Here is a 25,473-nt window from a genome sequence, read left to right as displayed (position 1 = left end):
GTCAACTGGTTTTATTTTATCAGCACACGGGCTGCTGTGGCTGTGCGTTTTCACTCCTTCGGTTCACACTCTTGGTTTGCCTATATGCATGAAACAACCTATACGGTCTTTCACGTTTGAGTTACACTTTTTTGTAGCTTTTCTTGTCAGTAAGCACTACTTTTCAGGCAGTAAACACACGAGTTTGTGGTTTCGGTCAGGCAACACACTCTTTCACACTCACCGCCTGCACCTGAGCCGGATCTTTCACACCTCTCCCCTCTATCTCCCCCCTCTGCCTTCTGCTTGTCTGGAATCAAGTCTAGAAGAGTAAGTGCTGGTGCATGTTGAGCATGCTGGCATCTGTGTGTTCTGCTTGACAGTAGAGTGGTTTGGCCCTGTCGGGGTGTTGCAGCGCATGCACTGTAGGTGCTTTAATTTTCTGTTAGCACAGTTTTAAACGAGAGCCCCTGCACTTCGATGTTGGAGACTCGGTGTGTAGTGTGGTCCGTGTTGCATGTCCTTGAGCAGCTTCTTCGTACGTGCTGTGTGTTTAACGTCGTTTTCCTTGTGTTCGCACATGTGTCGTGTGCACAGGACTCCCAGAGTAAGCAGGGTGGCTACAGCATGCACCAGCTGCAGGGAAACAAGGAGTTTGGGAGTGAGAAGAAAGGCTACCTGCTGAAGAAGAGTGATGGGTGAGCTGCTAGCACAGCGATTATTTGAAAGTGCTGTGGTGCACCGTTCATGTTGCATTAAAATTTAAAGTGCACACAGAGAAGAAAGACATGACAGCTGCTTCACTAATGTGTGGACCCCCCCCTCCTCTCTCACAGGCTGAGGAAGGTGTGGCAGAGGAGGCAGTGCTCAGTGAAGGGGGGCATCCTCACCATCTCTCATGCCACAGTGAGTACACAACACACACATATGTACGAACCCCCTGACCCTCAAGAGTGACTGCATGGATCAAAGGGAGAACATCATGCGGGGAGGTTGTGTTGGGCTTTTCTTTTTTTTTTTTTTTTTCAATCTGGAGGCTGTGCAAGAGTGGAATTGACATAGATGGGTTGTCATGGCAACCACCCCCCCACCACCACATCCCCATCCCCACCCCTCCCCCCGCTGCCTGCTGCGCCTCGGTGACTCATCTCAGAGCGAGATGTGAGCGCGCTCTATATACTGGCACGTCCGCGAGCGGCGTCCCCGCTCCTGTGCAGCAGACGCAGTGTGATGCTTTCCTTCCTGCTTGGACTGCGGGAGTCTTAAGGCTGGATTCGCATCTTGGTTAATTCTGGCACAACGTCGGTAATTGAGTTAGAACCTCCCACAGAGCATCGAACAAAGAGAGCGACTGGACTTAAGGGGTTTTAGCACAATCAGTAAATTTAGCTAATTGTTTGCAGAGCGTTGGCAGGTGTCTCATCAGGCTCAGACAAACAGTCGATCCGATCGCTGACATGAAGCACTGCATATGGATTCAAAGGCTCCTGTGCAGTTTTGCTCCATTGTTATGTGTTTTTGCTACTTGAAAATACATCTAAAATACTGCCGAGTGAATCTCCTGAAAGAGGCTAAAGGAACCAACAAATGTGCTGCAGTGATTGTGCTATAAATATCATTCAAACTATAGATGACTCAATGCATATCATTGTAGAGATCAGGCTTAATTTGTGATTGCTCCTTGGTGATATAGACAGCAAATCTGCACTAGACTTCAGAAATAAACAGAGTTTAAATTAAGAATGTCCAATTTAAGGAAAATATCTAGTACGGATTATTCTGACAGATGTTGTGATTTGATTTGCAGCCACATATTTGAAAGTCAATCTTGCGTTCAGTGTTCATTGTGTAATAGATTTAAAACATGTGATGGAGCATTACCTCATGAGACACCATCAAAAGCGTGACTGTCACACAAGGAGGACGGCATGAATTTGTAAAAACCACTGACACGACAGTTTAAACCCTGGATCAGACACGCTGCAAAATGTACGAGGTTTGGCTGTTAAATAAGGAGCCTGCGATAATGTCAGTGGAACCACGGAGTGCAACCATGTATGATACATTCATCAATGGGCAGCATGAGGTACCCTCTGGTAGTTTAAATCTGCTCAGATTAAATAAACCTGAATTACAGCACTAGTTCATTATTTAATAGCCACACCTCATATATCCTAAATTGCAGTCTAATTGCTTTTTTCAAATTGCCCTTTTAATTTAAATCAATTCATTGTTCAGCCTTATTTTAAAATGACTTATATTTAACCTGAAACACTCATCATTAATTACATTATTCTTAAGTATTTCTGGTGACCAGTTTGAGTAATACAGCTGTAAGCAGTTTATGCCAGACACCTACTTTAACATACTTCTTACTAGATTCTTTCAGCCACATAAAAAATTGGCAGTTTGGGCTCAAGCCTCTAAAAACAAACATGATCTTTTCTTTATTTGTCCTCATCAAGAAGCTATAATTTCGAAAAATCTAATTATAAGCCAGATGATTTGATGGAAAATCTACATTTTGTGTGTTTCTATGATTCAGAATACAGACTTATGTGGATACGCTTCTCATGTAAACTTTTCATCGTAGAAGAAAATCCTGATTTAGATTAACTTTGTTGTCCAAGGAGAGCTGCAGTAGGTCTGCTGGTTAGTGATCACTGTGGTCCAGACTGAAATACCTCAACAAATTACCTAATAACTCGCAGGTGTAATTTGAATTTAATGCAATGTAGCAGATGTTAGCATGCTAACTACGGCTATTGCATTTAACCAGTATTGAAGATAAGTGTGATTTGAAAAAAAATTGAACATTGATGTCATGTTCATATTGCACATAATAATAATGTAAATATACTCTACCTGCACTTGTTTTTTGTTTTTTTTTAAAAAAGAGGCACAAAACAAACAAAGTTAAAGTTTATCTGTTGATATTATGATGATATTGTTATTGTGAATTCATTTAGACACCCATGTGGTAAAAGTCTGATATTGTGACATCTCTCATGCTACCATGCTAAGCTAAAACGATGCTGCACATTGTGAGCGTGTTATTGTTAGCATTTAGCTCAGCCTTGCAAGCCTCACATGGCTGTTAGCATGATTACAGCTTGTATCTAGTGATAGTTGTTGGATTAAATCAGATAAATCTGTCTTGTGGCTTTGTTTGAGAGCAAAGACATATTTTAATCTACTGTTTTAATTTTGGTACCGCCTGTTGCAACCTGTCTGTTTGCATTTTTGATCCCAGATTTCGCTTTAAAGCCAACATTGTCTCTCGTGTTTGCATTTAAGGTTAGTTACTTCCGCTGTTGAGGATTGGCAGCGAGCGAGTCGGATTGTGGGATGAGCCGGTGGATCTGGCACTCTGGCGGCTTATTTACCCGCAGACACAGTTTTGTTCCAGCTGTAACGCAGCGGGGAGGATAAACTCTGGCAGTGCATAATCATCATGACTTTTATTGTTCACATTTGGTGTCTTTTAATCATGCTAAGGTGTGAGCACGAACAGCTGCTGCATCAGAACATGATTTCTGTCTGATCCTCAGAGGAAGTTTGTTGTCTCAGATATGAAAGGAAAACACGGCCTTTCATTCTGCTGAGCGATGACGGGACTAAATCCGTAACCTGCTCTGGCCCACTGAGTTGCAATCATACTGCAGCTTATAATCATTTCTCTGTCTGGGGGCGGTTTACCACCACTCCACAGCTTTTTTTTTTTTCAGCCCTCGTGGCAGCTGAACTCTAGGTGACTCTAGTTGACATGGCGCATTGCCAGTAGTCCGGTCCGCCTCCAAGGCTCATCACAGCCTGTTAGCATTTCATTAGCACGTGCCCCGGTCCCTCCTCTGCCCAGGCTCTGGCAGGAGACAATGCTCGGCGTACATGTGCCAACTGGGCCCATTATTACAGTACACAGCCCAGCGAGCACGGTCCAGTTTCTTAATGGGGGCGCCTTGAGATCAGCTTGTATCTCGGTGACAGTTTAGTAGCTTTGTTCACAGAAGTGGTGTTGAATAATACACACATGAGGTGATACATTTATCTACAACAATTATGCAAATCTGTTATCGTGCAACAACACCAGCCATCTGGTGGTTCCAGCTATGTGAGCTTTTTTCTGCTTTTCTCTCGTTCATTTTATTGTAAATTAATAATTAATTTATTGCTTTTGGCTGTTGGTCGGACACAACAACTAATGTGAAAACAACTTTGTTTGTTTGAAGCTATGACGGCCATTTTTTTTTAGCTGTAAGACTTTGGTTGTAGTTGAATAGTCAAAAAAATTCAGACTTTTCCTAAACGCTTTTCCTTGATCTCAATGGAAAATGAGTTGTGAAGGATGGACCGATGCCAAAGGAGATAATAAAGACAGCATTGTAGGACTTTTTCTTGGCGTTAAGAGACTTCAAGCAGCTCTTATCATGGCGGCTACTCCGATACATCTGGGTCATCTCACTCAGTTAAAAACCTTTCAGCAAATAAGGACGATTTGACCAAAACCTGAGAATCTCCAGCAGCTCTCAGAGGTTGGACTGGTGTTAGCTCAATGCTATCATGTCCACAATGGCAATGTTAAAGTGTTGATGGTTAGCAGGGATGTTTAATTTGATCACAATGTTAGTCGAGCATGTTAGAAATTAACAGTGCAGCTGAGGATGGTGGGAATATTATCTGTTTTGATTCATTTAACACAAATATGTGAGAAATTCAAGTTTTGATCTCATGATGCTGCTAAAAGTGCTAAGAAGTGATCACGAATGGTAATCCACAGGAGCACCAGATTACTTACATTCATGTTCACAATGTCATGGTGGTTTATCCAGTATTTTCCAAGATATTTCACTTGTTACTTGTTCCTCACATGTAATAAACTGTATTGTCTCTGTTTTTGTGAAATTGGAAATTGAATATCTTTGGGTTTGTCAGCTTCCACGAAAATTAATTTAGCATCCTTGAGCCTGACTTTATTAAACAATTAAACGCATCGTTACGAACACAATGTAGACGTGACTCTTTTTCCGTCCGTGCTCTTACATAACGATCATACAAATAGCAATATTAGCAAATGTACAAAGACAAGATTTTTAAAACATGAACGTTTAATTTAGCAGCACACTGATCCTGATTAAGCAGCCAGATTAAATTATGTATGAAGGACTTCTTCAACCAAATACATTAAAACTGAAGGGCTCCTGATCGCCTGCTTGAGGGCAGAAGTTGATGTTCTCTGTTGAAGATATGAGATATTACAAGACTTTTGTTAACTATTTCAAATATCGCCTCGGCCTTTATACACTCAATAGAGCCACAGAAACGTAGACGAACCCATTTATTTTATATTGTACGCTGCTTTGTCTGATCTTTGTGGCCTCTTTTGTAACCCTCGGTGCGTTTGTACTTACAGTCCAACAGGCAGCCCGTCAAACTCAACCTGCTCACCTGCCAGGTGAAGCCGAGCGGCGAGGACAGGAAATGCTTTGATCTCATCTCTCGTAAGTTTTACTCGACATTTCACCGTATGTCTCATCAATTCTGTTCTATGCATGTTAAAATGATGAGAGTCAAAGAGAATCTGTGGAGGCACGACATTCGTTTTTTGTCTCTTTAGTCGCACCGGCAAGTGATCCGTTTGAACAGTTTGTTGAGTTCTGGCTGCTGCTTCTACTGCTGTAAAATGCAAAATTGTGGATTTGCATTTTAAACATCACAGTTTCTTTTTTCTTTAGATAACCGGACATATCATTTCCAAGCTGAAGATGAACAAGAGTTTGTCATGTGAGTACCTCAGAGTGGCGTTGTTAAAATACTGCACAACCACATTCTGCTTGTTTTTGCTTTATGATTGAGGTTTGATCATCATTTTTAACATACTAACATAACCTTACATCTAGAGACTGTTTGTCTGTGTGTGAGCTCGAGCTAATTGTCTCAGTAATGGGGTGTCAGTTGGCAGCTGCTTTGTGATACTTGAGGACAGGAAGTGTTTGACTTTGCGAAGAGCCGAGAGACTGTTGAGAGTGGGTGGCAGAGAGGAGAGCGGTGGGATTTGTGGTCTGGAGTAATTCAGGTCGCTGTAACTTCATACTGTTGGTCCCACACATGGCCTTTACACACATTATCACAACAGCAAATATCTGATGCTTTTTGAGTCACACGTCAACCTTCAGTTTCTTCCTGTAGCTGTTCAGTAGTTGTTCAGGTGACGGTTACACGCTTGACAGATTCCTGTACGTGCATTTTAGTTTGTTTCACATTTTAGCAATGACTGCACATTAAACCTAAGTATGTGTTACATGAGGAAACATCTGTTGCAATGTGGTTCATTTGATCGATTGAGAAGCTTGAATGAGTGAATGTTAGCAATTAATCGATCAGTTAGCCTCCAGGTCAATGACTAGCAGCTCTTATGTTGCTTTAAGCCCATTTTAATGATGCTTTTAAGCTCATAGTGAGATTCTTCTTTTTTCATATCAACACACATGATCAGATATGAGATCAGTGATGACAAACAAGCAAACTAAATCACAAACCATTGCATTAGCTGATTAGCTGTCAACTTTTAAATCAATTGCCAAGCCCTTTGTCTGTCAGTTAATTGATTTGAAAGATTTTTTTTTAAATAATGAAAAGACAAAAATTTTGATTCCTGCATCTTAAATTTGATTATTTTCTGGTTTCTTCACTCTTCTGTGACAGTAAACTGAACATCTTTGGATTGTGGGCAAAACAACACATTTTAAAACATCCTTTTGAATTTTGGGAAACAATTTTCTGATATTTTATTGACCAAACAACTAGCTAATTAAGCTGAACAACATGATGAACTATTAGATAGTGATTAGTTGCTGCCCTAGTTGCAAACTGCAGCGAAACCCCAATTCTGAATGTGTACGTATCCAAAGAATAGTCATAAAACCTGAATAATACCAGCATATACCACACATCTTAATCAGATAAATATACTGCTTATATGACATTTCATATTCCAAACACTGTCATATTCAGAATAATAGCAGAATAACCTTTTTCTGACATTTTGTAGATCAAATAACTAACCAATTAATCAAAAACATAACCAACAGATTATTTAACATTAAAAATAATCATTACTTGCAGCCCCACAAACCACAGTCGAGTACAATAACACTACCTCCTTTCAGCGCACCGTAACCATGAGGGTTTTTTCCCCCCACACTCCTCAAAAGTCAAAATCTTGGACCCAACATGTAATCCGTCTCAAGAAACCTAATCTCTCACAAACACATGGATCATATCAAATCAAAACAAACCTCAGCCCGAATCTTCTGGAGCTGTCTAGACTAGAACTCTGTGGAAACGCGCTTTGATTGGTGACACTTTTGTTCTGGGCTGGCATGTTCCTCCTCTGATGATGGAAACTTTGTTCCAGCCTTGTTGTGGTGGGGCCTCTCTCTCCTTGAACACTCTGTATCTCCTGTCGTCCTCTGGGATTCGGCTCGCGGCTCCTCTCCGCCGCTTCTGTCACGCAATTCCAGCTTCGTCTTCGCGGGATTTCCCTTGAAATATTTAGTATTCCATAGGGCTCCCGCTTTGTGCGATCACGCTCCCCCTCAATTAGGCTGGGAGCATATTATAATGCATATTATAAGTAAACATGAAAGCGCTTCGGCTCAGCATCTGTACACCTACGCAGCGGTGGATGAAAATATCTTGTTTTTCACACATACAGATAAACAGACAATCTAGCACGTCGGTTCATGTGCCCACTCCCTGTCTGGGCTCAGACAGGGTTGAGTGACAGTGACAGAGGAAGTGCAGACGTCAGCCTCATAAAGCCCTGTCTGTGTGTGTGTGTGTGTGTGTCTTTGTGTGTGTCTTTGTGTGTGTGAGAGTGTGAGGGTCAGTTCAGTGTGCAGAGTGCAGCAGCAGATTGTGCTGCGTGGTGAACTGCAGGAGGCCATGTTTGAAAGGCAGCGACAGTGTTTCCTGTTTCCTTGATTCTTAATGACCACAGTCCTTCTGTGGTTGCATCTGTGTGTGCTACACCTTGTTAAAGAAAATAAACCTGCAGGCACAAATAGACTGTCAAGGAAACGCAAAACCAGGATGTGTGTGTTTTTTTAATTTAACCGCCTGAATTTGAAACGCTTTCTGGGCGTTTATTTGCTCCTGTCACATTTCAACTAACTGTGGGCTCATTTCTCACTGCGATATAAAGTCCTGCACCGCAAGGGATGTAGCACAACTAGTAACATGTTATTTGTGCAGCATAACAAAGCTTTATTGCATTAAATTTTAGTTTCTTTTCATGACTTATTTTGCAAAAAATAATAAAGGAAATAACATGTACAAAACGTACATACAAAAAAATGCAAAAGTGCACCAAGGAATTACCAATTGGGGGGAAAAAAATTCTTCTACATATTATAGATATTTTAGCATGTACGTTTTCGATTTGTTTTCATACTTGCTCCTATCTGCTCTGTCTGCAGTTCAGCTGAAAACTTTTTGAGTCACTAATGGCTTCAAAGTTGCGTCAAGGAGAGCAGATTATTTTTGATTTTGCAGAAACTGGTCAGTACAATTAGGGTTTATTCGGCTAATTTTAAAGTGGAACAAAGTGATTTTAATGAAATATATTAGATTGTCTGATGGAACACTAAATCACAAATGACTAGTTCAAGGACCATTGAAAAAATTACTGCATCTTATCTGTGAAACGTGTCTCTTTTTTGGAACACAGAGACATTTGTTCTTTCTGCTTATTGATACAAATGAGTATTATAGTGTGGTTATTCAAGTTGATGCCTTCTTAGGCCTGCAATGTAAAATGTGACATTATTTGTTACCTCTCAGATCTGAACTTGACGTTATCTGTAAGGTTCCCCCACATGCAGCTAAAGGACTGGCAAGGGCACCAAATATACCCTCTAAAGACCCAAAAAACAGCCACCTCTTATCCAATCTACTTCAAACTCGACACTGTTCTTTCTTCAGTCATCAGCGACACTCCAACCCAGTCTGAAGCAGATCGGATGTATAGTTGTCAAGTTATGGGAAGAACAGGGAGACGCACACAGAGGTTTTGCCATTCAGTTTTGAGATAACCACATTAACTTGGTAGGGAAGAATGGCTGAACATTTAAATAAGCGTTCAAGCATTTTTACTACAAAAAGCAAAATATTTTATACCTCCAGCGTTTTTGTTGTCAGGTTTGTGACTTTTCTTTGCGATTCAGATTGATTGTGGACTGTTGGACTCACAAAATTTGCAATTTGTCTCAATTTGCTGATATTTGAACAAAAAAATCATCATCAGATTAGGTTAGTTACAACCCTAAGTTGTTCATGTTAGCTCGCTGGAACAGTCCGTAAAAACTCTTATTTTTGATATACATTACAGCGCTGTTAAAGATGTGTTCCCTCTTGCAGCTGGATCTCGGTACTGACCAACAGCAAGGAGGAGGCGTTAAACATGGCGTTTCGTGGCGAGCAGAGCAGCGGAGGAGAGGATGGATTAGAGGACCTGACTAAAGCCATCATAGAAGACGTGCTGCGCATGCCGGGCAACGAAGTCTGCTGCGACTGCGGAGCTGCAGGTGTGTACTGCTGATGTTTGTGTGTCCACAGAGACTCCACATAAATAAATATATTTATAATATATACATGTGTGCATCCTGCATCCACCCTGTTTTGTGCTTAGTCAACCCCCGTCACCTTCCAGAAAAAGCAAACAGCTTGACTTCAGCACTTTCTGAATCAAATGTTTTATTTAAAGCCACACGCCAGTCTTGATATCTTTGCAATGTCACTGCTGCCTTGAACTCTCCGTCCTTCAGTTAGACGGTAACTGAACGAGCTGCGCTGCAAATCCCCCAGCAGCCTTGAACAAACAAGTGTGTGTGTGTGTGTGTGTGTGTGTGTGTGTATGTGTGGTGTGCGCTAGTGTTGTTAGCATTCAGGACAAAACCCAATCCTGATCCTCCCCCGCCTTTGGAAGCAAAGAGTCAGCACTCAGGAGTGCCGTTTGCATTCAGGCCCTCTGACACTTAGTGCACACATAAATACGCGCATGCACACACTCCACTCAGTCTGCATAAACACACACAGCAGCTCGCCGACTGACCGACGGGGGGACTTTATGCTCTGAGGGGGGAAAAAAACATTTCTAGGCTTTGAGAAACAACATCATTACATCACGTTGTTATATAAGTCACACACGCTCCGTCGACCCCTGCAGTCTGCAGAGAGAGGAGGTAATTTGTCATGTCTATACTCTTGTTGCTGCATCCGTTCGTATACATGGTTTCAGTAACACATGTTCCAGATGTGGGCTTGAGCCGTTTCATTCCTGTTGTTTCCTTTTATGAAATCCCCCTTGAATTTTAGCTTTTGTTTAGCAGATGACGCCCAACTCTGATATGCTTCCTCGACACTTTGTAAATTAACTACATGGTTAAAGGTCATTTTAATGACTTTCAAAGGTCACCCCTTCGTTCCCTCCGGTGCGAGTAGAAAGAGGTCTCCATCTCATTTGATATTCTCCCAGGAAGTCCCTCTGTGAGACACAGATTTGCAGCTTTAGCATTAAGCAGCTATAGAGGTCACTCATCGTGCTTAACATGCACTTTGTGGCCCATCACCGGCTTGCATCTGTTCATTGTGTCATGTCAATGTGTGTGTGTTCACGTGCCTGTGTGCTGCCTGTGTTTCTCTCTATGACTCATTGGTTTTTGGGCTGTCTCCGTCATTTCGACCAGCCTCCGCCTGCTGTTTGCTTGTTAGATTCAGACAGAACAGCATCCTCTCGCCTCACAGCATCACCGAGGTCACGACCAGCACTGCCGAGTTTAAGGCGTTCCTAAATCTCCCAGATTGGTCGATCTCTGCGGTTTAGCGGCCGCCGTGGGAAGTCGCAGCACGGATGTGCTGCATCTCACCATGTTGGTGCCCTTTGCTTGGCAGTAGGTTACGCAATGCAGTGTGAGGTGACTGTGGTCACCCGCGCAATGGATTAATAAATAAAACCAGTAAATGCAGTAAAAAAATGTGGTTTGGTTTAAGCGTGTACTTTATTTTAAAGCAAATATACACTTGTCTCACAAGCTCTTACCAGACGTTCCATCAGTACACCGATTCTAAGACACACATTTATCAGATTTTTCACTTGAAATATTTTCTGTCTGGAAGTGTTGACTCATTTTTTATTGCAGCATTAAGTCCTGCACCTTTATGAGAACAGCACGCGGGGGTGTAGGGGCAGAGAGCTCTGAGATGTGTTTTCTGTGGCGTATATTGTACTCTAAAGTTTTGTTGTGCTTTTTCTTATCGCAGAGAAAACACATCGGTTTTCTTTTTTTTTATTTATTTATAAAAAACTGAAAACATTGAATCAATATGTTCAGCACTTTTCCATGTTCCCACAGATCTTATCAATACTGGAAAAAATGGTGGTTTAAAACACAATGGATATTTTTTATACTTACATTTTTAATTTGTTTCTTCTCTGCTGTCTGTAAACACAGCCTGCAGTTCAGCCCAAAAGAAATGTTGTCATGTGACTGTTGGTCACAGCTGATTGAATTATGACTGATTGGTTACACCAAGGAATGTAGACTTTTTAGGTTTTTACAGAATCTGATTTGTGCAAATGGTTAATTTTTTTTGCAGTTTTCTTTTTGCATTTGTTTGTATTTCATCAACTGATTTTGATGAAAGCTTAGATTTGCTTAGTCTTTCTGACAAAACTGCTCATCACACATGATGAGTTCAAGAATTGTAGGAAAGTAGATAATCCAGTGTGTTTTTTGTTTGTTTTGTTTGTTTTTTATCATTTCTGCTGTGGTAAATGGTATCATTTTGGCAGATTTTTACGCATTTTTTAAACCTACGAGTTGGTTTTTGTGTAACTTTGAATGACTTCTCAGTCTTAAAATGACCTCTTCCTGCTATTTATAATCAGGGTTGGCAACCTTTGTTGTTGCCTTCATTAAATCCAAAATTGTCTGTGCACAGTGCAGACTTCAAGATCGCTCTGACTTTGACAGCAGCTATAAACTGCTGACTTATAGCTCAACGTGCTGTGTGCATATTAATGTCTATTTTGTCCTTGTTTGTAGACCCTAAGTGGCTGTCCACCAACCTGGGGATCCTCACCTGCATCGAGTGCTCCGGCATACACCGAGAGATGGGGGTCCACATTTCTCGCATCCAGTCCATGGAGCTCGACAAGTTAGGAACCTCAGAACTCTTGGTGAGTCACTACCGAGTCAATAAATAGCTTTTTGAGGCACACCCGTCACTATTTTGATCTCTAGTGAAATATTAGAAATAATGAAAGAGCAGTGGAAACACAGACTGGAGCAGAATTTGATCCCCAAAGCAGCAGGGGATCATCTCCAAGAACCACTGGGCTCATCTGTCTCTGAGAACATGCGTATGCTGCTCTGCTTGTCAACAGCATTGTGATCTGATGTTTCGCTGTTTTCTCCCCCAGCTGGCCAAGAATGTAGGGAACAGTAGTTTCAATGAGATCATGGAGGGAAACCTCCCTTCCCCTTCACCAAAGCCCACTCCCTCCAGTGACATGTAAGTACTGTCAGAGTTTTACATCCAACAACCGACTGAATTCTTTCAAACACAACTTAAAAACGCAGCATTTCGCCCACAGGACGGTGAGGAAGGAGTTCATCAACGCTAAATATGTGGACCACAAGTATGCGAGGAAGACATGCACGTCTGCGGCAGCTAAAATGATCGAGCTATTCGAGGCGGTTCAGTCCAGGGACCTGCTGGCTCTCATTCAGGTCTATGCAGAAGGGGTGGAGCTGATGGAGCCGCTCCCAGAGGCAGGACCGGTGAGTCCAGCTGTGGATCAGAATCAGAAAACACTCACTTAATTTAGTTTGATTTATCCTGTCTGGGATTTCTACATCCAGTCCAGCTCTGTTGACGTGAAGGGAGTTTCAGCGGTGGTGAGAAACAGCAGTTTCCATTAGAACTGCTTTCTAGAAAAAATTAGTTCCAGGAAAAACTCTTGACTTTAAGTTCTCTCATAGCTGGAGCCCAAACAACTAGTTAGTGACTTTATTAGTTGTTCAGCACACAATTAATCAGTATTTTTTAGCAGAAATGCCTAAAAGTCACAGTACTTTAATATAAACTCCTGCACCTCTGTGGAAACAGCACAATCATAACTAGAAATAGAGAGAACGAAGCTATAATGCCATAAATCCTAAAATAGAAACAATGGAAGTTGACAATCAACATGAGCAACATTTTTAAATGCCTGTAGATGTTGCCAATAACACATGAAGACTCTACATGCTATAGATATTTTACTACATATAATTTGCTCCCCCTGCCTTCGCCCTGAGTCAACTGGGATAGACTCCAGCCCCCCCTGCGACCCTAGTGAGGATTAAGCGGTGTATAGATAATGTATGAATGGATGGATGGATAATTTGCTCCCATAGTTGTCTCCTATCTCCTCTGTGTAAGCACAGCCTAAAGTTCATCTGAAAATCCCTGAATTTTTTCCACGTAACTGTTGTTCCCAGCTGGGCCAATGACAGGTTTTTGGTTGTGAAATGTTTTTTTTTGCAGAATCTTCTCTCAGAATCTGGTATCGGTTTAATCTTTTCAAAATATGACAATAACCCTAATAGAATGAGGGGATTTTGATGAAATGTCATAATATCAAGCATAGACTTGGTCAGTTTTCCCTGTCATACCAAAAGTCTCACACGATAAGTTCAAAGAACCGTCAAAAAGTTGAACATCTGATGATGTTTTCTGTTTGCGCAGTTTCAGGCTGTGATAAATGGTGTAATTTGGGCAAATTTAATAATAACAGGCTGTATGGAGGTACACAGTAAATGGTTTCTGAAAGGGCATACTGTTGAATATTTAAAATGTAATTTCATAAGCCTTGAGGAACACAAATATAATTCCCCTCCATTTTCTAGGAGTAGTCTTACAAGTTTCAAAGGCGGAAAGCTTGAAATCTTGGCACATACGGCCAAAAACTATCCGCATGTCTTGATACCACTTAAAGGAAGTGTGAAACGATGCCTGGAAGCTGTGCTGCTGTCGGCTCGGCCCCGTGACCTCCACGTATCCACACATATATAATATATTTCCATCACACACTATGATCTCACACTAGACTGCAGAGCCCAGAAAACTCCTGCCCAGAGCTCGACACATGTGGTTCATCCTCATGTGAGGTTTCGTTCCCAGCAGGACAACCAGCGCTGACACATTTCTGCCAGTTGGTGAATTATTTGGCGGCTGGAAATGGGTGTAACAGTTGGAAAATACTGAGTCATCTGGATAACTTCACCAGCAGGTGGTGATAGCCAGCAACCTCGGCCACATCGTGGGGCATCATCTGTGTTGATTCCATATTTACTTAGATGGCGACATCTGCGGTCGCTCAGTTCATGTGTCTGGTTTTTATTTCGTGGCTCTGCCTGTTTTTTTCTTTGTCTCCTCGCCTTGTGCACCACTGCTGCTTCAGGCATAAATGAAAGTTAAATAACGAGCAGTGGATGGCGAAGATACTGTACCGTAAACAACATGCATGATCAGACTTAATCTGACATAAATGGGTCGAGGTTTTATAACATGCTAGTTTTCTAATGAAAAATTAAGAGTACAATGCTGCAGCAGATTTAAAGAAGATGTCGCCTGCTGACAGACGGAGCTGCTGCTGCTGCTGCTGCTGCTGCTGCTGTCTGCGCTATGAAGTCTGACTCACCGATATCTGATCTGCTGCTGTCAGTACATCTGAAGGGCTGCATGGTGACATCCCACCCCCTCGAATCCAAGCCACAGAGAGCATGACAGGAGGGCATGACTAAACACAGCTCACATTCTACCCTATAGGTGCCACCATTTACAGCCAATGTAACTGTTCCTTCCATGTATGTAATCTGTACCTCCATCTTTAATGTTGCACCTAAAAGAACAACGTGTAAATCCGGGTTTGATGCATCGAATCGCGTGAAATTATTGCAAGAGTCTCCCAAAAATAGACAAAACCCAGCGTCTTGCCTGCAGAAATATTATTTTTAGGAGCCATTTTGTTTACTGCAGCTTGTTTAAATGCTGAAAGAGACACAGAGAGGGAGAGAATACAGAATGGATGCTGCCCATGGTTGCTTCAACATGTCTTTGCTGTGTTTGATGGCCCCCTGCAGGAAGCTGGAGAGACAGCACTGCACTACTCTGTACGGACTGCTGACCAGACCTCACTGCACCTGGTGGACTTCCTCGTGCAGAACAGGTACATTTTTAACAGTCATTTGCTTTAAAAATTTTTAAAAGTCTTGCATCTGCGTGGATCGGCTTTGGATTAGTGAATCAAAAATTTTGTCAAACACACCAGCGCTTTGGAGGAAAATTATGCATTAAACAACACAGTTTTGCAGAAACGCGCTGCATCAAATTGGATCTGTCTGTCTGCTCTGAGTCTCTCTTGTTCTGCGCTCCAGTCAGTAATAAAGCAGTGGAAGTGCAGAGGAAAGCTTAGCGCCGCAGCTCAGATTCCCACAAGGCAAACAGAAATGGGTCAAGCACTTGTTCTCTGCCTTAATTTATTCCTCTCTTTCCAATTGTTTACCCACCACTGCTCCGACTGCACACAGCCTCCGTGGAAGAAGTGGGACCCTCTCATTAATTAATAGCTCGTACAATGTCATGCTTATCATCGGTTAAGAATATTTTCCTTGGCCTTCATGGGAACTGCAGCAGAGCTACGGATTATTTACCTGCAGTAACTGTGTTGCGATGTTATTGCTCAAAGACGTCTAACATGCTGATTTCCGACCCGTTCCTTCCATGCTAAATCACAAAATCCTTGGTAATAACACATTAACCTAAAGCTGCAGGACTGTGGGAAGGCATGTGACCTGTGTCTGTGTTGTTTTTTTCCTCCCTCCTCAGCGGTAACCTGGATAAGCAGACGGAGTGGGGGAACACTGCCCTGCATTACTGCTGCATGTACGAAAAGCCCGAGTGCCTCAAGTTACTCCTGAGGGGCAAACCGGCCACCGACATCAGTGAGTCACACGTCGAGGTTCATCCTCTCGCGCGTGTCATCTTGTGCGCTCGCATCCCTTGTAACTGTTGATTATCCCTCTTCGCCCTTTAGCCAATCAGAACGGAGAGACGGCGCTGGATGTTGCCAGGCGACTGAGGAACACTCAGTGCGAGGAGGCAGTAAGTACAAAGATGGAGCCGCCGGACGTCACAGCAGATAATGAACGGTCTAAAATGAAAATTACACAAACCCCCCAAAAACTACATAACCCTCACCCAGCTGAATCAAATTATGAGATGATGAGAGATGTACTGTATGTTGGCCAGTGATTGGGCAGCTCAGGCAGAACACTAGATGGCAGTCAAAGGTCTGCTGCCTCCAGCTCCAGGCAACAGTGACAGCAGAGTGGAAGTAATCGTGGATGTATGTTTGTTATTTACGCTAACATGAGCAGCCAGACAAAAAAAAACTACATTACATGCAGTATAGAATTTAATTATTTATTTTTATAGAGGAATTTGAGAATACATGTTTTTACATGTTTACTTGTGGTGCCTCCGTTTATCGGATATTTGCTCATATCTTTACTGAACAAAAATATCAGCGCACTACGTAATTCTATTCATGCTTTTCTAACATGGGGGTGTAAATATTTGTTGTTGCATCACACAGCATCTCCACAACAAAATATTATGAAACAGCCAAGTAACGGGCAGATCTAGAGCAGAAATCACAAGTCGGTTTGGAGAATAGAGTTTTATTGCATTGTTACATTACAGGGACACTGGAATTGTGTGTATTTATGAGTCAAAAAATAAAATAAAGAAAGGTAAGAGCAGCAGCAATGGAGAGGAAGATACAGATATACATTATAAAAATAAAGTACACATTGTAAAAAAAGCACTCAGTATAAAGAAGTCTTAAAACTGATACCATGAGAGGTAACTGCATCTATTTTTGTGATATGGAAGTTATATCGCACGTGCTGGCTTGTAATGTTGCACATGTTGGTTTCATAATGAGTGTTTCCGCCATTTGTATCACGTACTGCCACATATTTGCAACGCAGAAAGTAAATCTGGTCGTCAATACTGCTTGTAGAATGTTTTCCCTCTCTTCCTGTGAGGATTTGGGCGACAGCATCAAGTTGTCGGACATCTAGAACTGTCCAAAGCCATTTTTTAGACCACAAATTTTGGAATTGTGGACATTTGAGTGCCTGGCTTTGGCCCTAACAGACATGAAAGCATCCAGTATTCCAACAGTCTGTTCTCATCGCTCTCTTTTTATCTGTGGCATCGTGTCATTTGAATAAAGTTGCATTTTAGGGTGTCATTTTTACAGCCACTGGTCAAAGGAGTCTCTGTGTGCTGGTCACACTATCTGATGGCTGTCCTGTAAAGCCACATCTGATGCAGGTGTGGGTTAACTCAGTGGTTAGGTCACCAGTTGAACAGCAATAAAAACTTGATGCACAGTTGACTAAATTTAACCCAAGAACTTTAACTCTAAGTCAGGAAATGAGAGCATTTGGATACCATGTTAATACTTTCATTAAGTGTAGAAAAGAACAATGACTGATGTGTGTTTATTGTTAGAACTGAACCTGGCTCATAGTGTTTCTTTAACCTATGGCACCAGTTTCCTCATTCTCCTCTTTATTTATTGTTTGATCCCTATATATAGTAGCATTTGTCTATAATGCTTCTATAAATTTGATCATCATCAGTATCGGCCAATGAAAGCTAAACTCTAAAATTAAACACTGACAAATAGATTAATGCTTGTCAAGTTTACAATTTAGTTTGAAATTAATATAGAAAAATAAATACAGCCTGTTTTTGAAGTGCTTTTCTTATTTTTTCTTGTGAATGTGGACATTTCATAGTGAGTACCTGCCAGTGGGCCGATTAATATGTTAATTCCACTACAAGACAGACCTTATTTGTGATTCTGTGGAGGAAATCTGTGCATATATCAGCGCTGGCAGTCGGCTAAAATTGGAGTTGAAAATATTGGCATATCGATTAACGGCAATAATCCAACATTGTGTATCTTGCGGAGCTACAGTTTGTACAGCGGATTTGTTTGTGTGTTTCAGCTTGTGCAGGCTGCAGAGGGGAAGTTCAACCCTCACATCCATGTGGAGTACGAGTGGAGCCTCAGACTGGAGGAGATGGACGAGAGCGACGATGACCTGGATGATAAGGTGTGAATCGATTTCACTTTTCTCTGCTTGAATTCAGCCAGGTTTTTATCGCTCCTCTATTGTGGTGCTGAAATGGTTTTTTAAGAACTGAAAGAGATGTGACTGAGATCAGCTCACAATTTGAATGCAACAAAACAACGACAGGACTCTGCTGATTTTCAGAGCTGCTTTTTGGGTTTTGTGGAGCTTCTTGCTTTTTTGTGGTTACCTGCCACAATCAAAAGAGGCTAAACCGTACATCAACAGATTTACACACCAACTGAACTTCATGTACATAGAGGAAGAAGTAAGAGAGGACTTACAAACAAAATAGCGTCAAAAGATCAAAAGATACCAAGAATTAAAAAAAAAAAAAAGCCTTTTTATTTCAACCACCAAGTATAAGAGGAAGTAGGTCGTAGCTAGTTAATGTTATCATCCAGATCTTGTTAAAACTGTAGTTGTTTGTCATCTAGAAGCATGAAAAACATTTAAATCACATCCATGCTTCCTGCTTGTATAACGCACAAACCGTCACACATTGTGTAAAAACAAGGGGTAAAAAAGGTCAGCATTCAGTTTGGTTGCAGATTCATTTCTGTCAATTTAAAGTTTAAACAGGTGTAATTTCTATTTGTCTCTGTTTATAACTGCCAAATAAAAGATTAAAACAATATTTCCAGAGAGACCTTTTTGTATTAATCCTCTGAACTCCAAGGAAGTGAATTTTTGTCATTTGCGTCTGTGTTACTCATGGAGCTGGGGCTTATTTTTTTTTGTTGGGTTTTGGATTTGTTGTTTTTGTTTTTTTTTCATTTTCGATTTTGATTTTGTTTATTTATTTTGATTTTAGGTTTCTTTTTGTTTTGGTTGTGTGTCAGTGTTGTGTATTTGTAGTTCCATGTGCGTGTTGGAGTTGTGACTCTTCTTGTTGTTGTTGTTGTTTGTGTTTCTTTTTTGTTTTCTTTTTGTTCTTTTTTTTAAAGACAGCATGTCAAAACTGGGTGAATTAGTCTGAAAAATGAAGGTTTATTCATGTGAATTTCAAACAATGCAGTAGATACATGGAGGTGAGACATTTGGGAACGTAGCCACTTGGATGTGTCTTGACAGTGAATCTCACAAGAACACGTTTGAGTTCGTTCTACGTGAGTTCTGTTCGTGTCGACTCCTCCGACCGATATCATCTCAGTCTAATCTGTCGTGTGTCCTTCTCCAGCCGAGTCCCATCAAGAAGGACCGCTCCCCGAGGCCTCAGAGCTTCTGCCACTCCTCCAGCCTCTCTCCCCACGACAAGCTCTCCCTGCCGGGCTTCATCAGCCAGAGGGACAAGCAGCAGCGTCTCTCCTACAGCGCCTTCACCAACCAGATGTACAGCGCCTCCACCGACCTCAGCTCCTCCCCGGTGGCCGACGGGCCGCCGCTGCCGCCCAGGAACCAGGGCAAAGGTCAGACATGCCTGCTCCAAGCGCATCCGACATTCAGTTTTATCAGTCTGTAGTTTATGCCCGTCAATACAGTCTGCTAATATCTCTTATGTAAATGTCAACCTGTAATGCGAATGGTCTAAAGGTTGCTCTACTGTGTCTGAGTAGCGTGGAGGGAAGATAATTGATTTTATTATGCCTGTTAATGTTTGATTATATATCCAGGACAGAAATAGGCACAGAGAAAATGCTTCGTAATAACTTTAGTGGAAAGTTTTCTTCTTTGTTCTGTCAGTCAATCTACACACACACACACACACACACACACACACACACACACATACATTCACACACCCTGCAGTGGTATGTAATTTGTCAGCACACAGATCAGAGGGCGGGAAGCAGGTGTCATTAAGATTGCTTACATAGTAAACCTTCAGGAAAACATGGCTGCAGGAGAGGGCAGGGTAGCAGTCATTAGTCAGGCGTGTGAAAGGGAAGCTGAATCCACACTTCATCATTAGCCGGGGCTCCGTGTACACACAGAGCGTACAGTGGGTGTGCTGTCTCTGCAGTATTAGAATTAAAAATAACACTCCTCCCTCTGTGGATCCTCTTTAGATATTTGGTTGAAAACATTGCATAACTTGACACTGCCAACATCCATCCTAACAAGTCGTCCAGATCCATTGTTGAGCATTGAAATCTTATTTTTCTTAAAGCAAAGGGTGTGAAATTTCACTTGTTTCCAGTGCAAACGTTTCAGCTGACCGCTGGCTGAGCCCAAGCTTCCCATCAGAACACAGCAGATATGCAGTTGGTAATGATTAAAGTGGCAGATTTGCAAATAAAATTTGATAATATTTGCATCATCAGTTTAACACAGAAGCAGACAGAGACAGGCCTCCTGTTTCTAGCTGACGTATTTAGGCCTACATTACATCTGCTACCAGTGGATTTTATCACTGATTTGCGCTGACTTTGAATATTTCCAGCTGATTTGTTTTAAAACACGTACATGCTATCGTGTTAAAAGACCAAAGACACGCAGAAAACATTCAAAAAGGGGGCAGGTTGGAGCTAGTTAGCCATATTATCATAGTACAATACAATAAATAAAGGTTAAATAAAAACATTAAAATAATTCTGATTAAATCTGTTTAACAAACTTTTTTTTGGATGCTTGGAAAACCACATAATTATTACATTTATACTCTTAGTTTCTGTACTTTCACTGTAGATGTTTAACTCTAGAGAAAAGGCTTGTTTACTGAGGACTAAGGGAGGGTTTGATAAATGTATCTGTCTCTTTAATAAGTTTGGCTGACGTTGCCAGGGTGTAAATTTGCCCAAATCAAATAAAGAGCAGGACAGTGCTGCTAATGTAAAATCTAATCCGACTCTATTAGCATCTTGGCTCCTTCACAGTAGACGTTCCTGCCTTCAGTAGGCCTCCTTCTAACGCAACATCATGTAGTTGTCTAATGATGTTTTCCTTGGCTTTGACAGGAAGGATGTATTACAGCTGTAATTAAACCTCTGAACCCCAAAAACCCATCGGTGGATTGAGATGTGTGTTGTCTTTAAAATGGTAACATAAGTTGCACCATTTATCAGAGCCAGACTGTAAAAACAGAAAGAATGGCCAGATTCTCACATTTACAGCTGCCCTTGAACTAATTATGACTGTCTTCTGAGTCCATCATGAAAATTAACCAAATTTCAAATTGTGATATTTCATCAAAATCACTTTATTTTACACGTCTCATTTTTAAAAATTGCCAAAAATAAAACTAAATAAAACTAAATCTGAGCTCATCGGCATAACCAGGAAACCACGAGTGACTCAGCTGCAACCAACAGTCAAGTGACAAGAATTCAGAGGTTTTTCAGCTAAACCGGGCTGTGCTGCAGGCAGTGTTCACAAAGAGCAGGCAGGAGGAGACAAGTATGTAAGACAATAGCAGTGTAAATAGTGAAATCTATAGTTTGCAGACTCAACATTGTTTCCTAGTGTTGGTGACAACTGTGGACACTTGGAAAAGTGTTGTACATGTTTTAGTTTTGTAAAACAAATACGCAAAGAAATAAACTTTTTTTTAATGATTTATGGCAGAATTTTCTTACTCTGCACAAAAGACATGTTTGATTCTCTCTACTTGTAGCTTTGGTTGTGCTGTTTGAGCCCACATTGAGTGAAAATGAGACGGTTTTGGGTTCAGAGGATTAATCTACTGTTTTTTTCTCAGTTAATTAATAGTTTGGTCTATCCTGTCCAGAAAAAAACAACGGAAAATGCCTCAAACCCGAGCAGAAGTGTTCAGATTCCTTCTTTTATCTAACAGTTCAAAACGAAACAATACTAATTAGTACTACTAATGAGCTGGAACTGTGATTTTCTTTTGCATTTCTGTTAACAAACGCAGATCGATTTTCAGTTTAGTGAATAACTGAGGAGCTGTATTTGCTCCAGAGGGTTAACAAGCTGGATTGACAACATGCTAACATTTGCAGGTGGTTGGATGATAAACACATCCATTTATTTACAGTTTTGCTCATGTTTTTATCTTTGGAAAGTTGGTGAAAAGGCCACTCAACAAACTCACACAAGGGTTCTGAATCCGACGCTTCACAGTTCCAGTTGACGGACGTAACTGGACAACTGGACCGTCTAGTTATCCAGCTTTCACCACAGAAACCTGTCAGGGACTTATGAGCTTTCTGTGTCTTTGTACTGGAAGAACCAGAGTCCAGATTTAGTTCCTGACCCATTAAAGGTCCCTGAGATTAGTTCCTGGAGCTCTTTTGTTCCTGAGGCTTGTAAAAGGAGCCACTGATATATAAGAGCGATCGTTTCTTCAGGTCCCCTAAATAGAACCATTAAAACAGCACTGGAAACAAGTAGATTTTAAAGTCTGATTTATGCAAAAATAAGATTGCGAGCCTGGATAAGAGGACTTGCATTCAGGAGAACATGCTAACTCCTCAGACGCTCTCTCTCTCTCTCTCTCTCTCTCTCTCTCAGTGGGTGCTGAAGAAGCTGCCTCCCCGGGGGCCCAGCTTCACACCGTTCCTCCTCTTTTTTGCTTTGCTTGCCACTGATAAGATTTCATCTTGTTATTTTACAGTGTGTGGGAGCAGCTCTTTATAAGACTGACATACTGTAGATTCTCTCCCACACTCCTCATCTCGCTCTGTTTTCTTTCTCTTTTTTGTTTCTCTATTCTTTCAGCTCCACACTTGGCATTCCTTGGCTCTCATTCGCACTACGCCACACTGGCTGGCACTCGACCATACATCAGTGAATATCCTGGTTTTACGTTCTCCCCCTTACTCGGCTGTGTGCCCCATATACAGTTGTCCCTCAGTTGTTTTCTTCCTTTACAGCTCAGATTTACAGGGTGGTGGCGTTTTATTTAAAAATTTAAAAAAAAATGGGACCATGTAGGCAAGCTGAGTCTCCAGTTAATTATTTCTTGCCTACATGTTGTTTTTTTTTCTTCTCATCCATCTGGAATCACGTCCCACCATCCTTGAGCTGTAAACTCTTAACCACAGCTGATTCCTCTCTGGCTGAGCTCTCTATTAGCTACTTTCATCCTACTTTTCTCTATATTAGTGACCAGTGGAGTCCCATTAGACTCAGGCAGACACCAAAAAAAAAACACATTTTACATTTTTACATTCCTGTTTTTCTCGCATCAACCTGACTCGTCTCCACGCTCTTTGCGCTCCTCCTCCTCCTCCTCTTCTCCTCTCCATGCTTCATTATCTTCACCTTCTCTGGGTTTTTTGGGGAGGGGGAAGTTTGAACAGAAGGATTAATTTTTTTTTGTGGGTGCCTCATCACCTCATGTGTCTTATGTATCGCTCCTCCAGCTCCTCCCCCATCTGGCCCTCCCTCTGCACTCACACCAGGAGGCAGCTCCACCCTGTCCAAGAAGAGACCTCCGCCCCCCCCTCCTGGACACAAACGCACCCTGTCCGACCCACCCAGCCCGCTCTCTCACAGTCCACACAGTAAAGGGGGCTTAACTGGGGGTGAGATGCAAGCACACTCAGGCGTGGCTCCAGCCCGACGCCAGAATACCAACGCTCCACTTGGATTCTTTTTTTAAAAAAACTCTTTTTGAGAGATTTGACAAAATAATGCTAACTCAAACTCCACTTCTAGCTTTTTTCCCCAGAGCTTTCATCCAATTTACAATCTGCTCGACAAAGTTTGCTCATCAGATGTGATTTAAATCCCAAAAAAGAGTTTAGAAGTGGATCTTGAGTTAATATTTTTTGCCAAACATTTGTCTTAAGTATGTAGAAGTTTCTCAGAAGTTTGGGTTTTGTTTAACTTTACCCAGAGTTTACACTTTTCATGTTCCTTTGTCATGTCTCTTAATGCAGTTTGAAGATTTATCTATGAACTAGAGCTGCATGTAATGAATATTTTCATTCACAATCTCAAGGTGAGTTCAGAAAAAAAAGGCAGCAAATCCTCATAACTGTGAAGCAGCAACAAGAGAATGTTTGACATTTTAGTTAAATATCAGAACAGCAGGACTGCAACTAATAGATATTTTTGTCATTTTCTTAATTAGCCAATTAGTTGCTTGGTCTATAAAGCATCAGAAAATAATGAGAAATGTCAATGAGTGTTTCCTAAAGCCATAGATGACGTCCTCAAATGTCTTGTTTTGTCAACAACCCAAAGGTCTTCGGTTTACCATCATAAAGGAGGAAGGAAACCAGAAAATATTCTAATTTAAGAAGCCAGAATCTGTGAATTTTTACTTTTTTTCTCTTTAAAAATTGCTCAAGTCTGTTATCAAAATGATTGGCAAATACATATATAATTTAATAGTTGACAACCGATCATTTAATCGAAGCAGCTCTGTATAGGTGATCGACTAATTGCTCATTTTAACTCTAAGCGTGTGTGCACGAGCAAAAAGCAGCTGTTTGCATGTGTAAAAAAAAGAACATGCAACTTGCAGATGTTAATAGTATTTGCAAGTTAAACACTCCTAAATACAATAACTCCCACAGTAAGGACTATAGAGGATGCATTGTAAAACTTTAAAGAGTTGATTTATCCCACAAATATCCACAAATTATTCCGAAGCCACCTACCAACACATCTTCAAAATGTATCAAGAGACAAACGCTCACTCTGGGTTGGTTAGAAAAACGGTCAAAGTTGTCAAAAATGAAGCTTCAGTCACTCATTCCATGTCTTTGATACGGATAGTTTTGTTATGATTTGTCCTCGGTTCTGTTTGTGCATTCTGTGTCACACGTGCTGTAACACCCAGCCACTGATTAAACGCCGGCACTTCATTGCACCACGACCTTCAGTTTCCAAAAAAGCACGGGCTCATGGACAGCTCAGCCAGATGACGCCTCCCTCATTATTTTTTTTTTTAACCATCACAGCATGTTGATTTATTTCCACATTTATACCAAATTAATTTCTTTGCTGGCGTTCTCATGTGGTGTTAAATAATGTGTTTGTCATCGTTAATGTTGATATTTTAGGAAGCGACTCCACCCCTCCTCCGGTCAGCAAGATGTCTCCTGTTTCCAACAAGTTTGAAGGCATTCCTCAGCAGCAAAGGTATCGGCGAAAGAAGTTCTTGGTGTAAAAGAGAATGTTTGACATTTTAGTTAAGTATCAAAACAATAGGGCTGCAACTGCTGGATATTTTCATTATCGGTTAATCTGTTGATTATTTTCTTGACCAATTGATCAGTTGTTTGGTCTATAAAGTGTCAGAAAATGGTGAGAAATGTCAGTAGGTGTCAGAGCAGCTTTTTGCATTTGCAGAAAAATGTAAGTTTCTGACATTAATTGTATT

At 41.3% G+C, this 25,473-nt stretch overlaps 1 protein-coding gene across 1 annotated transcript in view; it reads left to right on the top strand.

Moving 5' to 3' along the window:
- asap1b (ArfGAP with SH3 domain, ankyrin repeat and PH domain 1b) overlaps window positions 1-25,473 on the top strand; it is a gene marked incomplete at its 5' end in the record, with an annotated part of 47,370 nt that overhangs the window by 17,742 nt on the left and 4,155 nt on the right. Inside the window, 15 exons of the mRNA XM_008298488.1 lie at window positions 577-677; window positions 816-885; window positions 5,390-5,477; window positions 5,712-5,760; window positions 9,397-9,563; window positions 12,084-12,217; window positions 12,461-12,552; window positions 12,635-12,821; window positions 15,168-15,253; window positions 15,913-16,028; window positions 16,121-16,188; window positions 18,111-18,218; window positions 19,417-19,645; window positions 23,504-23,665; window positions 25,154-25,232. Of these exons, the coding sequence (XP_008296710.1) occupies window positions 577-677; window positions 816-885; window positions 5,390-5,477; window positions 5,712-5,760; window positions 9,397-9,563; window positions 12,084-12,217; window positions 12,461-12,552; window positions 12,635-12,821; window positions 15,168-15,253; window positions 15,913-16,028; window positions 16,121-16,188; window positions 18,111-18,218; window positions 19,417-19,645; window positions 23,504-23,665; window positions 25,154-25,232 (1,736 nt within the window). The remainder of the gene's footprint in view (window positions 1-576; window positions 678-815; window positions 886-5,389; window positions 5,478-5,711; window positions 5,761-9,396; window positions 9,564-12,083; window positions 12,218-12,460; window positions 12,553-12,634; window positions 12,822-15,167; window positions 15,254-15,912; window positions 16,029-16,120; window positions 16,189-18,110; window positions 18,219-19,416; window positions 19,646-23,503; window positions 23,666-25,153; window positions 25,233-25,473) is intronic.

This window comes from Stegastes partitus, unplaced genomic scaffold (assembly GCF_000690725.1).
Source record: "Stegastes partitus isolate 25-593 unplaced genomic scaffold, Stegastes_partitus-1.0.2 Scaffold1321, whole genome shotgun sequence".
Taxonomy (NCBI): Eukaryota; Metazoa; Chordata; class Actinopteri; family Pomacentridae; genus Stegastes; species Stegastes partitus.
This window is presented reverse-complemented; position numbering and strand designations above follow the sequence as displayed.